We start from the raw sequence: 17,743 nt of genomic DNA on the forward strand, positions 1-17,743 counted from the left end.
GGAAAGAGAGAGATAGGGAGTTAAGTAGAGGAAGTAGAGTCAAGGGGGAATTTTTTTTAAAGATTAAGAGCTATTATAGCTTGGTTGCTGACAAAAATGTTCCCATGAAGAAGGAAAAGTTGATGAGGCAGCAGAATGAAGGAAGAATTGCTGGAGCAATGTCCTTGTTGTATAGGACTAGAGAATGGATCTAGTACCCAAGGGAATGGATTGGTCTTAGCTAAGAGCAAGGGCAGTTTATTCATTGAAATAGTGCAAGAGAGGCTACAGCCTTATTCAGATAAGAGGTTAGATAAACTGGTGAGAGCTTGTGGAATTTCCCTTGAGATTCCATTTTTCCCCCCTTAGTGGGGTTCATGGGCTCCCTCTTCATACTTATATGGTTCCAAATTCAAAATCACAAGGTACAAATCAGTAAGTAGACAGTGAAAACTTTTTCTCCCATGTATTACCCAGTTTTTTTTTTTTTCTCTAAGGAAACCAATATGATGTTTCTTCTAGACATATTCTACTCATAACCTGTGGCTTTTAAACCATTTCATTAAGGATATTCATCAACTTATTAGATAACCTTGTATATTATAGCACATTATTAGGAGTTTTAGATCGTGACTAGTTGGTTATCCATACTAAATATATGGTGATCTCTACGCTCCCTCTTCTACAATTATATCCTAACATTATGATGACTGTTTTGTGAACCTCCATCTTAATTTTCTTGTCAAGCATTTTTAAGGAAGAGACTATGAATATGTCTCTCACAGAACTTAGGACGTCATGGAATCTGGATAAAGATTTAAAGGATGAATGCCCTTAATTTGCTGTAAATGTTGTTCTCCCACACACTTGACTAGTCTTACAAAGCAGAATGATAGTTTTTTTTTAAAAACAATTCTGGCTGTCTTTATCTATTAATATTACCTATAGTGTAAGCTTACCTGCTTTGAAACATACATATTAAAACTAAGTTTTTTTCTATCACGGAGACTTTTAATCTCTAGGCTAAATAACTGAATTTTTTAATTTAGTGAATATTCAGATACTTCTGAACTTTAATCAATTTTTACAACTTTCCATTTGTAACTTTTTATTTTGACATTATTTCAGACCAGTGGAAACTTTGAAAGAATAATGCAAAGAATTCCCATATATATTTCACCCATATTCTCTAAATATTAATATTTTAGCACATTTACTTTTTCCTTTTCTTTGTCTGTACATGAGAGAGAAACAAAAACTGGTTCTTCTGTCCTTTTGACATGTTCCTGTTACTTATTGATAACTTATTTTCTGGCTCATCTTATACTCTTTCTGCTCTAGGTCTTGCTTCATTTCCCTAAGGAGCTATAGTTCCATTTAGTAGAAAATAGTATTTAGAAACCAATATTTGGGCACTGGGTGTGCTCATTGCTACTGGGATGTCTTTGTTTTAGGTCCTTTCAGTGGATATAGATAAGAAATAAGCAAATGTACCTACACACACACACACACACACAAATACATCTGTGCCTATTTCTATACCTATTGCTCTATCTATATTAAAACTGAAGTATTCACATTGATATTTCCAATTCCAGTTGAACACCAAATAGTTCATTCTGTCTTTTCCTATTTATGTATTTGTAATTTCCTTCTCTGACAGTGGGACACCTGGCTACTATTATTCACAATCTACTTACTTGTTCAATCCTAAAATAACAGAAGATAATTTCAGAATTGCTAATTTATGCCTCTGAAAAAAGAAACCTACTGACTACAGTTCAGTATTTGTTTAGACATCTTTTTGTCTTTAGTCTTCCTCTGTAGTCGAATACTGTTTCCAAAGTTACTTGGATTAATGCTTTCCTTCCCCACTCCTTTCAGTGTGGTTACATTACTCACTGGGAAATACAGTTTGGTTCATTTGTTTCTATTGTGTCCAATTTTAGGTTGTTTTTCTGGTCTTACCCTTGTTGATTTTGTTTATTTATTTTGTTAATGGTTAGACATTAATGGTTTCAAAAGTCAGAACTGTACAAAAGTAGATATTTAGAGAACTATATCTTCTTTAACTATATCTCTTTATTTCTTATACAAAAACTACAATACTATGATATGCTTTTTTATTTTGATTTTCTACCTGACGTTGTATCCTGAAAGATCTCAATATTTCAGTTTGTAGATTTCTTTGTTATTCTTTTTAATTGCTGCATAGCACTTCATTATAAGTTATTCAAGCACTTTCCTATGTATGGACATATAGTTTATTTGTAGTTTTTTCAGTTATTTACACTACCATGAATAAGCTTGTGTGTCAGTTTTTTTTTTATTGTTGAAAGAATATCTTAAGCATGAATTTCTAGAAGTGTGAATGCAGAGTCAAAATATAAATGTGTGTGTAGTTTTGTTAGATATTGCCAAATTTCCTACTATAAAAATTATACCGATTTACATTCCCACTAGATATGTATGAGTATCAGTTTCCCCACATCCTTGCCAAAGCAGTGTTTGCCAATTTGGTACATAATTTTGATTTGCATTTCTTTTGTTATGAGTGAGGGATTGAGGTTGACCACCTCTTTATATGTTTAAAGGCCATTTTAAAGTATTTATTTTTTAGCGAGTTCTTTTGCCCATTTAAAAAAATTGAAGTTTCGTCTTTTTTTTTCTTAAAATTTTAAGAATTTAAAAGGTATATTACAGTGAATAGCCCTTTATCTGTTATACATGGTACATACATTTTCTGTGAATTTGTTGGTCGTTGTTTGACTTTATGGTCTTTTGTCCACAAATGACGATACTTTAGCTACTCATACTGCTGTGAGAAATAAACTGTCCTTTGCCTCTGTCCCAAGAGTCTTGTCTCTTTTGCCCACATCCATGAAATTGAGGCAGCCTAACTTTTTAATTTGCCAAGTAGGGTAGAATCTCATTCTTTTCATGTTCTTGACAAAGATTTGTGTCCTTTTATTTTTCTTTATTTTCTTTTTCTGCAGGATTTTTTCTTTTTCCCTTTACCAAAGTCCCTTCGTTTTAACCATTTCTGCCTGAAGTATTACCTTTCTAAGACTGCCTCCGTTATCTTCCATATGCACTTTTACGTCCCTTGTAGTCAGTTCGGTGATCTACCATTACACGTTTTCAGTACTTTCACATGTAGGGTGGATCTTCTTATTCTTAATAGTGGTTTTAGATAAGTCTTAGGCATACTGCTAGCTCTTCTCTTCTCTCTTTAGTGCATTTTTCTTTTTTTTTTTTTCAGAACAGTCTTTGGTGTCCATGAATGCTTGCAGAGGGAGGGTGAGAGATCATTTGCAAAGATTTGATGTTTATTTTTCTACTCATTGAAAATTTTAAATTTGGACATTCTCTGCCTATTATACTGAGGGTACAGGTTTTGTTTTTCTTTTTGTTGTTTATTATATTTTTAGGTGATATGTGGGAGATTCAGAATTATGCTGCTGCCCAGCTACTCAGAATCCCCTCATGCACAGCTTTGCAGTTAGAGAATATAGCTTTGGGACTTCCCTGGCTGTCTAGTGGTTAATACTCCTGGCTTCCACTGCAAGGGGCACGGGTTTGATCCCTGGTCGGGGAACTAAGATCCCTCAAGCTGTGTGGCCAAATAAATAAATAATTAATTAAGGGAAAAAAAGAGAGAGAATATAGCTTTGACCATGGTATATCATTCAATTTATAGGTTATTAATAAGACTGTGGGTCATTTGAATCTAGCAGTCACTATATGCAAGGAAATGATATTTCTTTCTTGATATTTCCAAACTAGAGAGCTTGCTTTTTAAAGGTATTTTATATTGAAATTTAAAATATCACTGTTTTAGTTCCTTAAACAGTTTAAAATTCATAATGCATTTCAATAAATATTTCTTGATTGATATATCAAATTTTTTTATACTAGGAAATTTATTAAAGCTAGCGCACTATGGATGCGCATCTTGTATTTTTTTAATGCTTCATAGGAGCATATAATCAAGAAGGGTTTTTCAGCTCTCCAAATTCTGTGTCTTCTTTAGCCTTTGTTGTTAACTGTGCATTGTGACAATTTTCTGCTATTTGATTTCCATCACAACCCAATGGATGGAGAAGGGCACACGATTTAACTCCCAGGATTAAAAATTAGAAGCTGAGATGAAGCTGAGAAGCTGAGATGAAAATTGAATCAGAACATCACTGAGTAAAATAGGTAGCTCATTCATTGTTCCCACATATCATACTTGAACTTTAGCTTCCAAGTGAAAAAACATATGTGGACATTTAGGCCAAATAACTTGTAAGTTAAGATGAATTCTCATTCATTTTCTTTTTACTCAGAGTAATAAGTAAATGTTATATAGTTGAGGAGGAACGTTTTGAAAGAAAGGAAAAATGTTAAGGTGGGAGAATATTTATCCAAATCAAAGCAGAGACTACTTGCATTTACTTTTGGAAAATAATCACTTCTCATTTATTATCCAGAGGCTTTTCACCATAATATTTAACAAATGGTAAATGCTTCAGAAGTTTATAATAAAAAATACTTGACTTTCTAGACTAACTTAATGGCTAGTCTAGCCTGTCTCTTATAAATGTCAAACATACATAATTGAGTTTTGCTGGCTTCGTAATATTGTTTGTGGCATGATGCTGTATACACACTCGGTTACTACAAACATTAAACGAGTTTGTCAGCAAGTGGTGGAAAAGAATTGTAATTCAATCTCTGTGAATTTCATTATGTGGAGGAGGAAAAATTGAATGTTTTTTTTCCTGTTAATTGACACATAGAATAACTCCATTTCCTGCTTCAGTGCTTCTCATCATTTGGGAAAAAAAAAAAAAGCATACAGCAACAGAGGTATGATTCTGTGTCTGTCATTAGAATTTATTCACTCTGTGTACTTCACATTAATTTTAAGCTCAAGTGTAGTTACTTAAAAGTTAAGAAAGTATAATATTGATCTGAGATATATTCTGAACTGAAAAGCTGTGTGGCAGGAATGGTGGTGGGTAGTAGTTTGCAATATATTTTATGTGACTGGAATTTAAAAAATTTTAGTTGTAACTTTGGTTTTCACACAGTATTACTATTTCTTGAATTTACTTACATAGTCTGTTTGGAACCCTAAATGTTTATTTTAAAACAAATCAAGAAAAAGTACAATAGAATCCCGTTTCAAATCATGGCAAATGAGCATGTTTTTGAAGCTTTTTGTTCATGTCTACAAGAGAGGAAGTATGGGGTGCATGCCCAAGTACATCCTATAACCAAGTGCACGAGTGTCTATGAACGTAGAGGACAACAAACAAACCAACAAGAGCCCTACTACGACATACCCCATTTTCAGTTTTAGACCCAAAGCTGTTTTTAAAGAATCTTTTAGCATTATGTATTATTATTTTAATGTAATGGATTCTGCCTCAGATGTTTTCAAAAGCATTTGTTTTCTAAATTTGCTAATGACCACTGGTAAGCTATTGATAATTAGATTTTGGCTATGATAGCCTTCTTCAGATTGTTGGTCATATACACTGTATCTGATAAAGAGAAAAAAATTATTTGGGAAGTTCTTAACTTTTCTAATGTAATTTTGGATTATAAAATCTTAGTGAGCTGAGTGTTGTATATTTCATGCATTATTTCTATACCAGCTAGAAAGACAGGTGGGTAGTGTGCAGCTTAAAAATCTGTGCAAATAGGAGGACAGATGGGTGGTTTAAATGTCTCCATGAAAATGTTTGTGTGGAGAGCTTGACTCTTGAAGTTACACTAAAAAATCTAAGTAATTAATTGGGAATAATAGAGTTCATATAAAAAGCAATATTTTTAAAGAAGTGACATAAAACATGGACTTCATTGAATTGACTAGTTATAATTTTTTAACTTATAATAAAAATCAACAAATTAGAATACAGTACTCAAATATTGTTGCCTTATTTTCTTATTATGAACACGTGGACCCCAGAAGACTTCTTTATTACTTAGATTTATCTGCATAATTGTATGTGAACTTTTGAAATGTCTGTTGTCAGAATTTGTTGAATTCCAAGCAACAGCAACTTAAACTAGTTTAAAAATGATGAATCAAAAACAAAACAAAACAAAGCAAAACCAACTCAAGGAAAAGGGCCTTAGAAAGGGCTGTTCTGGCAACTTCTGCAGCAAATGTTCATGGACTTTCACTCCAGCAGGTGTTCAGGCATTAATGTGACATAGCTCCCAGCCGAAAGATTGGTACCTATTTCGTTGGGAATACAATTTGGATCTTGGGTGGTATCTTCACATGGGAGCCTCCCCCTGACTCATGTGGGTAAGCAGAAAAGGGGGTTGTCATTTTAGAGGAAGGCTGCAGGGCTGGCCGTAGATGTATCAATTGTACTGGCTCTTTTAGAAATGTGTTTCTGCAAGAAGGATGCTAAGTAGTAATGTTTATGGGTAAATAAGTATTGTATTCTATGAAAAAATTATTAAAGTAACTGAACATGTAGGCAGATGTGTTCCTGAGAATGTTAAAAAATCATTTGTGATTAGCATTATTGAAGTGGTTTATTAATTCCTAAGTTAATGCCATACAGAGTAAGTTACAACTACTCTAGGGATTTATATTAGATGAGGCAAAAAATTTATTGGTTTCTGAATGAACATTTTTAAAAATTCATAATTCAAATGATAGAATTTAAAAAAAATCACAGAGCATCCTTCATAATAAGGGGAAGAATTTTTTAATGAATTTCTTATTTCAATTATGTATTTAAAAATTTATATGATTATTTACTGGTTCATGGTGTAAAATATATTATCCTGTGGGTTGCAGTCAAAAAGTGAGAAAACCCACTCGTTTGATGGCTAATGTTATCTTTTTCTGATCCCTTCATATCAGAACTGAATGAATATATTTGCTCCCATCCTCCCACTGTAGTGAATCTCTTTTACTCTGTATTAGAATCTTTTTCCAGTCAGCTGTGAAAGGGTTAGGAAATATACTCTAGTGGTTATTTTCTCATCAACAGGTTCTTTATGTTATGAAGTGAAATAGGTTATCCAGGGCAACATTTTGTGAATAACTTGGACAATTATGAATATCCCTCTGAATAGGAACCAGCTAATGGTCTTTGGCTGGAGAATTATGCTCTGTAAAATATTATATGCAGCTCCCCGGAAGAAGTCAGTGGTGGTTCTGGTATCCAGAAACACTAGAATTTGTTAGTAATAGAGACATACCAGTCTGCTGGAAAGTTCTGTTTCCTTTTTCACCAGCTGGATGTAGTTCCTTGCCTCAGAATTAGAAAAGTGATGAGAAAGGCAAGAAAATTGTTCTAATTCTATTGCTATACGTGAGCATGTTCTGCAGTTTCCTCAGTCTGCAAAATCCCTGGCCTTTTCTCTGCTTTTGGCCCTCGGCTGAGGACATTCTCCAATAGGGAGTACTTTTCTGACTCCTGTCTATAGGGAATACCCAGATGGATGCTGAGCCTGAACAGAGTGGAAGCAGAGGAGAGCCTCTGATGTTTAAAATTCTCAACATAAGATCTATTTTTGGGGAAGATTCATTTGGAGGAGTCTCTTTGGATAGAGGGCAAAAATTAATATATACTTTGAAAAGTTTATTCCCTAAATCTAAATAATTGACAAGAAATATTTGTTCAGTTTGCATCAAACATTGAAGATCTTAAAAATTTCATTTATTTGTATAGTCATTCATTTATATTGCCAGTCTGTAAATATTTTCTGAATGATTTCAGTAAAGGAACCACAAAAAGGTTTTTTTAAAAATTAATTTATTTTATTTAATTTATTTTTGCTGGGTTGGGTCTTCGTTGCTGTGCGTGGGCTTTCTCTAGTTGCAGTGAGTGGGGGCTACTCTTTGTTGCGGTGCGTGGGCTTCTCATCGCGGTGGCTTCTCTGTTGCGGCGAGCGGGTGCTTCAGGAGTTGCTGTGCGCGGGCTTAGTTGCTCTGCGGCATGTGGAATCTTCCAGGACCAGGGCTCGAACCCGTGTCCCCTGCATTGGCAGGCGGATTCTTAACCACTGCACCACCAGGGAAGTCCACAAAAAGTTTTAGTTCATAAAATTATCATCTCCTAGACGACTTCTGCATAAAGTTTAAACTTCTCTGCTTGATTTCTAAGTCATTCACAACCTAAAACTGTTCTACCTGTATAGGCATATTTCCTTCATTTCCTCAAAACTTGCTGTCTTTGAGCTTACTGCTTTGCTTGCCTATGGAACATTGCTTATTCTCTTCATGTTTTCACTCATTCCAAATCACTAGACCATGGGCTGTATGTCAAAGACTCTGTTTTGCCAAATACTCAATTCTCAATGTCTAGCACAGTTCCTGGGGGTGAACAGTTAATAATATTTACTGAATGAAAGGAAGGAAGAAATGGAGAAAGAGAGGGTGAGAGGGAAGAACTGTTGTCTATCCTGTCTTTCTTATACCTTTCCAGACTTGCCTCATCTTTTAAGGTCTGTTTTCTCCACAGTCTCCTCTGACTTCCTGGTCTTTATTCATATCTCAAACCTAGACCTCAGAATTTAACATTATTTACAAACTTTCTTGTTTTCTTGGTTATACAATTTCATGTGCACTGTTGTTCCCGTTTGGTGTGAGCTCCTTGAAGATGAGAAGGATCATATATCTGTACAATTTTTCAAAAAATTGTACATTAACCTTTATTCACCAAACATTTACTGCAGTGCATGCTTCCTTCAGAGCATCCTTTGTACAAAGTACTGGCAAATAAACATAGTATGTGTTCAGTAACCTTTTGATTATTCATAAAATATATGAGATAACATGAAATAGTGGTAACTCAGTTTGCACATAGTGAAGATAGAACTTTTAAAATTATCTCTTTGCTAACTTTATTGAACGTTTTTTTCAGGGAAGGAAACTGAAAAGGCTAAGGAACGTTATGACAAAGCCACAATGAAACTTCATATGTTGCATAATCAGTATGTATTGGCATTGAAAGGGGCGCAACTTCATCAGAATCAGTATTATGACACTACACTTCCTCTGCTTCTGGATTCCTTACAAAAGATGCAAGAAGAAATGATAAAAGCACTGTAAGATACATTTCCTATTTGATATAAAATCCCTTCATAAAATGATTTTAACATTTTTTTTTCTGCTAGTTCACCTTTCGTATAAAAATCTTTGTTTTGTAAGCTGCATCATTGAACTAGCTCAATGGGTATTTCACACCTCTTCTACCTTGGTTTTCACTTCTGTTATCCTTTCAGTTAACACTCACTCAACTCCGCAACCTTCTAGCTAGCCCCAAGAATGTCTCTTATTTTTGTATGTTTTTGTTTTGCTCCAGTTAGCTAGAAATTTAGCTGAAAAAAAAAAAACTTTAGTTTGACAAGTGTTAGTTTTTTTTTTTTGTTTGTTTTTTGCCGTGCTACACAGCTTGTGGGATCTTAGTTACCCAACCAGGGATTGAACCTGGGCCCTCAGCAGTGAAAGCACAGATTCCTAACTACTGGACTGCCAGGGAATTCCCTTGACAAGTGTTAAGAAGCAGATATCTACCTCCAGAGGATTGGGTTTAAATCTTGAGCAACTGATAAGCCCAAAGGAAATAATTTTTTGGTTTATTTGCCAGCTTTTTGTTGTATGAGATTAAAATGAACAAATGTTTATTGAAGTTCTGCTGTATACAGAGCACCCTGGTGCTTGCAGATGTAGAGATGAGTAGGTCACAATTTTTGCCTTCAAGGAGCAAACAACGTTGGTCAGTAATTCAAATGCATATATGTTTACCATACAGATCAATTCAATATGCCACTCTATGGTAGACTTCATCTCCTTTATTTGCTGGTTTAGGTGATCCCCCATTTCCCAAAAAAAGATAAAGAGTTTTTAGTCAACTTGAATATGTCAACTTTTAAGGGTATTAATGAAATAGTGAAATATCTACTTAAAATATTTAATTCATAAATTTGTAATGTCTACTTTAAATTACATATTGTTGATCTATAAACATTTCCTTTCCTACTTTCATTTTATGAATCAATATTTTCTCAAACTCTCCATATGAATCTTCAATAATAGTGTCTTCATCATCACAAGAACATCCTTTTTTGAGACATATAATAGTTTCACACAGTGTATTATCTTTACTTTGTAATAAATTTTTTTAGATCTAGCATTTAAAAAAATCCAAGCATGATAATATCACTGAAATTGAATTCTATGTCACAAGTACTCATTCATATAACATTAGGAGACTTCTTCCTTTTTTTCCCCATTTGTCTTAAAGATGTGTTAATGATCTCCACATCATAACCATTTACTGTTTTGCTTTTTAAGAATTACCTAGATAGTCTTATTTACATTAATATCATTCAGTACTTTCAATTGTGAGGTCATAACCCCAGGGATATTTACTAAATCTGTATTAAATTTCTCTGCCTCCCTCTTTTCTTTAAACTGTGTCTATCAGGTGATTTCTGTAATCATTCCATTGCCTGAAGCAGTTTGAATTTAATTTTTTTTTAACCCAAACAGTATTTTGCTGTTCAGAATGAAGTAATTGAGAGAATGCTTCATAATAAGAGAAGTTTTGTAGGATTACTTTTTATGAGTGATGATTTTGGAAAAGAAAAACAAACAAGGCCTTATATTTATTTGGGTATATGCAGGATAAGCTTGTTTGTCCACACTTTTTAAGGCTACTAATGAGCAATGGTATATTTTTACAGCATAGCATTCTTAAGTTGGAGATTGGGTCTTTGTAACAGAATAGTTTTTCCTTTTGCATTTATTAGATAAGCCTAATAACTTTTATGATTATTTTTGCTACTAGCTGGAGGTCAGAAGAGATTGAGATGTCATTGAAGGTATAAACCAATTAAACTCTGTAAATATAATATGAAAAAGAGCAGATGCCCAGGAGCAAGAGAAGAACCAGGAGCTAGGGCATGTGAGGAAGCGGCAGGCACTGAACGAAACATTAAATAGACTGGAGTTTATCCACAGTTCCATGTTACGGAATCAGCATTTCAGTGGTGATGTTTAGAAACGGAAAGTGATTAGCACTGGCTTACACTTTGGATATGTTAGATAGATATTGGAAGATGTAATGCCTTACTCTAGATCATTTACAATTATTATATTATATCAAATGTAAGTTGTTAATCTGTACACGTGTATAATCCCTTCACTTCACCATCCAGGTATATGAAATAAGGTGGTGCGTTAAATCACCATCTGTAAAAATTGGCATTATACTTCATATTGTTTTAAATCCTTTTTGGGCCTATGTTTCCCTGATAAAACTTTAAAATGTTGTAAAATTTTCTTTTCTTTTCAGGAAAGGTATATTTGATGAATACAGCCAGATAACCAGTCTTGTTACAGAGGAAATAGTGAATGTCCATAAAGAGATTCAAATGTCAGTTGAACAGATAGACCCTGGCACAGAATACAATAATTTCATAGATGTTCACAGGTATGTATGATATTTTCATTCTTATTTCAGTATTTATGACAGTATTACTTTTTTTTACCATATAATATTTAACTGAATTAAAATAAGAAATATTGAAGAGCTTGTTAGGAAATAGGCTATTTTATATTAATTTGTTTTTAATTATTTTCAAAATCCTTTCTCGATGATAACTATTTAATTTATATAATGATCTTGAAAAGTTTTTCAGTTGTTACTACATCACTGCTTAAACCCATATTTAATCCATGAAATTGTATTTTCTTTTTAACAATTATATAATAATAATAAACATGGTTTTCTGTTTGTATTAAACTTTATAGTAATAATACATGAATTATTTTTTCATGCATGCATCATCTTATTTTATACTCATTACCATTGAGGAAGGAATAAAGCAGGTTAATATCTGTATTCTACAAATGAGGAAGCTAAGCTGAAATTACTTGACTAGATCTTTGAGGCCTAAGGTTTAGTTTGATTTATTCTATTTGTTTTTACTCTACTTTGTTAACATAATTTTAAATAAGAACAAATATTCTGCATTTGGTATGTACTAGGACATATTATGATAGTACATTCATATTGATAAAAATTATTTGGCATACTTTACTAGAACGACGGCTGCTAAGGAGCAAGAAATTGAGTTTGATACCTCCTTACTAGAAGACAATGAAAATCTACAGGCAAATGAGATTATGTGGAATAATTTAACAGCAGAAAGTTTGCAAGTAATGTAAGTATTTAGAAAATCTGAAGCTTAAATATTAGTGTTACTACTTACAGTTAAACTTTATCAGATTTAAAATTCTAATTTTTATTTTCTTGGAAGTAATGAAAAGTAAATTAAACATGAACTGATCTTTGGTCACAGTGAAATGTTTTGAGAAATATGTTAACTTTACCATTATCATCACTAATTTCGGTAATTCTGAAAATCAAAATTCTGTGTGGTGTTACATTCATTTGCCCAGTTATTGCTGATATCTTATATTGGAATAATGTTTTATTTTTTCCAAAATTTATAGAAATTTTTTTTATCCCATTTCATTCTCTAAATAGCAGGACCATTTTGGAAATGAGGACAATGAGTGTTAGAGATAAGAAGAGACTTACAGATGTCAGAAGCATTTAGTATAAAAATTTGACTTTTGAGTTCTTTTCTCTTTATAAGCAGAAGTATCTTCTGTTATAGGCTATTATATCAATTCCTTTTTCACTTTTTGTTATTGCATAAAATTTTAAAAGACTTTTGAGAAATCTTAATGTGTTTTTTGTCCTTTTCAAACATTTAAGGCTATTAACAGTAGATTTTAAAATTTAGAAAACATAATTAAGGCATTCTACTTTTAAAGTATATTTAAAGATATTTAACCTATCTGCTGATCTTGTTCAGGGGCAACACAAAGAAACTTATATTTATTAATAAATGTTGTATGTACCTATACCTGTGTGAGAACTACAGCCAGAAATGATTACATACTTATTTTCTTTTCAGTATTGGACATGTTATATCATCTGACTTATTGAAATTTTACCTCAAAAGACACAGCCGAAAGTTCCTATCTATGTAATTAAGCAATCTCTCTTCTGTTGTTCAGTGATGTTGTAGTGTTACAGATAATTAAGTGGTAGGATCCTGGGACTAGCTCTTGGTAAGGGGTTTAATGTCTTTAAAGTCGGCCAGATGGGATGAAGAAACTAAAAATGCTTGTTGAATTACCTTGTCCAAGATGAAGGCTTAATAGTTACGGGGGAGTGACCGTTGATGAGAGGAATGGAGACATGGGAGTACCCAGCATTAGAGGGTCTTTTTGAGCAGCCATAATGCGATTCTTGAAGCTATTTCTCAAGTTTTAAGACCCTTCTCAGGAATCTCTCTTTGATTTTAGGTATACTCTTACAATGTCAGCTATCTCTAAACCAGTGGTTCTCACCCTGGGCAATTTTTGTTCCCAGGGGTCATTTGACAATGTCTGAGACATTTTTATTTACCAGTTGGGAAGGTAGAGGCCATGAATGCTGCTAAGCAGCCTACAGTTCACAGGACAGCCTCCAACAACAAAGAATTCTCTGCCAAAAATGTCAGTAGTGCCAAGGTTGAGAAACTCTGCTCTTAACAATAGAGTTATATGCATGTCATAAAATAGATGGTAGAGTTTCTCAATTCTTGTGTAGTGACAAATTCCATTCCTTAATTCCTGTGCTGCTTGGTGAAGAAACATGACATAAATTACTCTTGTTTTTTTAAGTCATCATATTGACCCCAAATAATTCATTCATTTATTCATCAAGATATATTTACTGTGTGTTAAGGTTGTAAGGTTTAATACATTCAAGGAGTTTATGCTACAATTGATCAATTTAATTTAATACACCAAGAAAGAATGAGCATATAGATATTGGAGTGTTATGAGGTAAAATTAAAAATAGCTACCTGTTATAAGCTTATGTAAAATAAGAGATTTTGTGACCAAAGAAGAATTTGTTTTATTGCTTTTTAGGGTATAATTAAAGCAAAACTAATTATATTCATAAATCATTATTTCTTAATTGTGGTGATGAAGCAATGAACAAAAATGCAATAAATTAAAGTAATAAATCTTTGATAATGTGATAGATTTAATTGCTTACCTCTTACTGAGGCAAAACTTCAGCTATATTTTGTTGAACAGTGTCTAAATTCAGGATATGAATTTAAGATTAGACTTTCCTCAAGAATTTTATTCCAAGAATGAGTTATTCAATGTGTCTATTGGCACTGTTAAAATATTCTAAATTAATTCCATTAAAACATGTATATGTATATATATGTGTATATGTGTGTGTATATATATATTTTAATGTAAGAGAAAAATCTTTCTTTTTACCATAATCTGTATTAAATGTAAACTTATATCTTTTCTTTCCTGAGGTATTGATTTGCTAATTTTGTTGTTTATGTTGGAATATTAGGTACAATAGAAATGAGTGAAACAAATGAACACATAGTTTCCAGAAAAATAAACACAAATGACCAGTAATCCTGTGACAATGAAAGAAATATACATTTTTTTAAGAAAGAAGCTATTTCAACTACCAGATTGGCAAGGATTACGTAATTTGATAGTACCCAGCAGTGTGTAGGATATGGGAAAATAAGCCTTCTTATAAAGTCTTGGCAGAAATGTAAATTAGTATAACCTTTTGGGAGAATAATTTGGCAATATACATCAAAATTCAACTTGCAAACCTTTTAACTTAGAAATTCCACTAGTACTAGTGGAATTCCACTAGTACTTTAGCATACAAGTACTCAAAGATACATGTACAAGCTTAACATATTGAGTTGGTTGGGTCTGAATCCTAACAGTATGGCTTATTACATTTGTGAAACTGGACAGATTATTTAATCCTTTTATGCCTCATTTTCCTCAAAATGTAAAATGGTAATAATAATGGCACCCAATTCATAGTGTTGTTATGAAGATTACATGTATGAGTAAATGTGGAATACTTAGAAGAGTCCCTGGCACATAGTAAGTTCTGTGTATTAGGTTTTTTTTTAATTGAAGTATAGTTGATTTACAATATTATATAAGTTACAGGTGTGCAATATAGTGATTCACAATTTTTAAAGGTTATACTCTATTTAGTTATTATCAAATATTGGCTATATTTCCTATGTTGTACAATATATTCTTGTAGCTTATTTTATATATAATAGTTTGTATGTTTTAATCCCTTACCCCTATACTGTCCCTCCCTACTTCGGGCTCCCCACTTGTAACCACTGGTTAGTTCTCTATATCTGTAAGTCTATTTCTTTTTTTGTTATATTCACTAGTTTGTTATATTTTTGGATTCCGCATATGAGTGATATCATACAGTATTTGTCTTTCTCTGTCTGACTTATTTCACTTAGCAAATACCCTCCAAGTCCATCCATTGTTGCTGCAAATGGCAACATTTCATTTTTTTTTTATGGCTGAGTAGTATTCCATTGTATATATGTATATACCGCATCTTTTTTTATCTATTCATCTTTGATGCTTCCATGTCTTGACAATTGTCAGTAACGTGGCTATGAACATTGTGGTACATGTATCTTTTCAAATTAGCATTTTCGTTTTTTTCAGATATATACCCAGGAGTGGAATTGCTGGGTCATATGGTAGCTCTATTTTTAGTTTTTTGAGAAACCTCCATACTGTTTTCCACAGTGGTTGCACCAATTGACATTCTTACCAGCAGTGTACAAGGGTTCCCTTTTTCCACATCCTTGCCAACATTTGTTATTTGTGTTCTTTTTTTGATAGCCATTCTGACAGGTGTGAGGTGATATCTTATTGTGGTTTTGATTTGCATTTCCCTGATGATTAATGACGTTGAGCATCTTTTCATGTGTCTGTTGGCTATCTGCATGTCATCTTTGGGAAAATGTCTATTCAGGTCTTCTGCCCATATTTTAATCAGGTTGTTTGTTTTTTTTGATGTTGAGTTGTATGAGCTGTTTATAAATGTTGGATATTAACCCCTTATTGGTCATATCATTTGCAAATATTTTCTCCCATTCAGTAGGTTGTCTTTTTGTTTTGTCAATGCTTTCCTTTGTGATGCAAAAATATTTAAGTTTAATTAGGTCCCATTTGTTTATTTTTGCTTTTATTTCCTTTGCTTTAGGAGACCGATCCAAAAAAGAATTTCTGTGATTTATGTGAAAGAGAGTTTTGCCTGAATTTTCCTCTAGCAGTTTTATGGTTTCTTATCTTACATTTAGGTCTTCAATTCATTTTGAGTTTATTTTTGTACATGGCATTAGAGAATGTTCTAATTTCATTCTTTTATATGTAGCTGTTCTGTTTTGCCAGCACCACTTATTGAAGAGACTGTCTTTTCTCCATTGTATATTCTTGCCTCCTTTGTCGTAGATTAATTGACTGTAAGTATGTGGGGTTTTTTCTGGGCTCTCTATTCTGTTCCATTGATGTATGTGTCTGTTTTTGTGCCAGTACCATACTGTTTTGACTACTGTAGCTTTGTAGTATAATCTGAAATCAGGGAGCATGATTCCTCCAGCTCTGTTCTATTTGTTATGGCTATTTGGGGTCTTCTGTATTTCTATGTATTGGTTTTTGTTCTTTTTTTGTTTTGTTTTGTTTTGGTTTGGTTTTTTGCGGTACGTGGGCTTCTCACTGTTGTGGCCTCTCCCGTTGTGGAGCACAGGCTCCGGACGTGCAGGCTCAGTGGCCATGGCTCACGGGCCCAGCTGCTCCACAGCATGTGGGATCTTCCTGGACCGGGGCACGAACCCGTGTCCCCTGCATCAGCAGGCAGACTGTCAACCACTGTGCCACCAGGGAAGCCCTGTTCTTGTTTTTTAAATTACTGCTTGGGGTGGTTTTGTACATTAAGGATTCTGAGCACAATGCTTAGGTTTTTCAGGGGCCTTTGGCTGTGTTTGAGATCTGAAAGATTTTTGATAGTTCCAAAATATGAAAAGAAAACTGTTACAAGGTATAATATTATGTCACCTTCATTAATTATTAAATTCGGTATATACGAAGACATTTCAAACAATTTGTAGGTTAAACTTTCTCACTTATTAATATCTGTGTATGAATGAGGGTTTCTGAGAAATCACATATATATGTGTGTGTATACACACACACACACACACACACACACACATATATAGTTTGGATAGAGGCCAAGGATTACACAGGTCTCAAAACAGTGGAAACACAATAAATATTCATCAGTAAAGGATTGGTAAATGAATTATGTTAGGTCTGTACTAACCCCACAATTTTCCCATATTATTCAGGTTTTAAATAGAATAAGATAGGTTTTAATATATGCTTGTATGGAAAGATCACCAGACTATATAATAAAAAGCAAAAACAAGTTATAGAATGACATTTATGGAATGAGTCTATTCATAAAAAAGTACATATATGTTTGTATACACATAGAACATATTTAGGAATGGAGGTGAATCGATGGGGTATGTAGGGAAGCATGTTGGGGCCAATATTTATAATAATGTTAAATAAATGTTGTTTTATTTCTCATCTCTTTGCAGTTTTATTCGAAAACTTATGTTAGCATGACTCTCTCCAGAATATTAGCTATTTATTTTCCTTCCCATTATGTTAGTTCCTTATCCTTTCACTAAGCATTTTTTCCTTAGTCACATTGCTTTATGTAGTTTTAGAATAGAACACTCTCAAACCTCTTTTTGAAAATGCTAATATTTTATGGCCTGTGCTTCCTTTTGTTCTATATTTTTTCTTAGCCCATCTAAAAGCTCTAATGCATTAATAAAG

General features: G+C 33.2%; 1 protein-coding gene across 2 annotated transcripts in view; it reads left to right on the forward strand.

Annotated features, from left to right (window-relative positions):
• The window catches only part of FER (FER tyrosine kinase), a 474,424-nt gene that overhangs the window by 122,712 nt on the left and 333,969 nt on the right, over positions 1–17,743 (forward strand). For both annotated transcript variants that reach the window (XM_007462584.1, XM_007462585.1), the window contains 3 exons: positions 8,865–9,048; positions 11,301–11,438; positions 12,052–12,171. In XM_007462584.1, coding sequence (XP_007462646.1) covers positions 8,865–9,048; positions 11,301–11,438; positions 12,052–12,171 — 442 coding nt within the window. The remainder of the gene's footprint in view (positions 1–8,864; positions 9,049–11,300; positions 11,439–12,051; positions 12,172–17,743) is intronic.

Source organism: Lipotes vexillifer, unplaced genomic scaffold, assembly GCF_000442215.2.
Source record: "Lipotes vexillifer unplaced genomic scaffold, Lipotes_vexillifer_v1.1 scaffold710, whole genome shotgun sequence".
Classification (NCBI taxonomy): domain Eukaryota; kingdom Metazoa; phylum Chordata; class Mammalia; order Artiodactyla; family Lipotidae; genus Lipotes; species Lipotes vexillifer.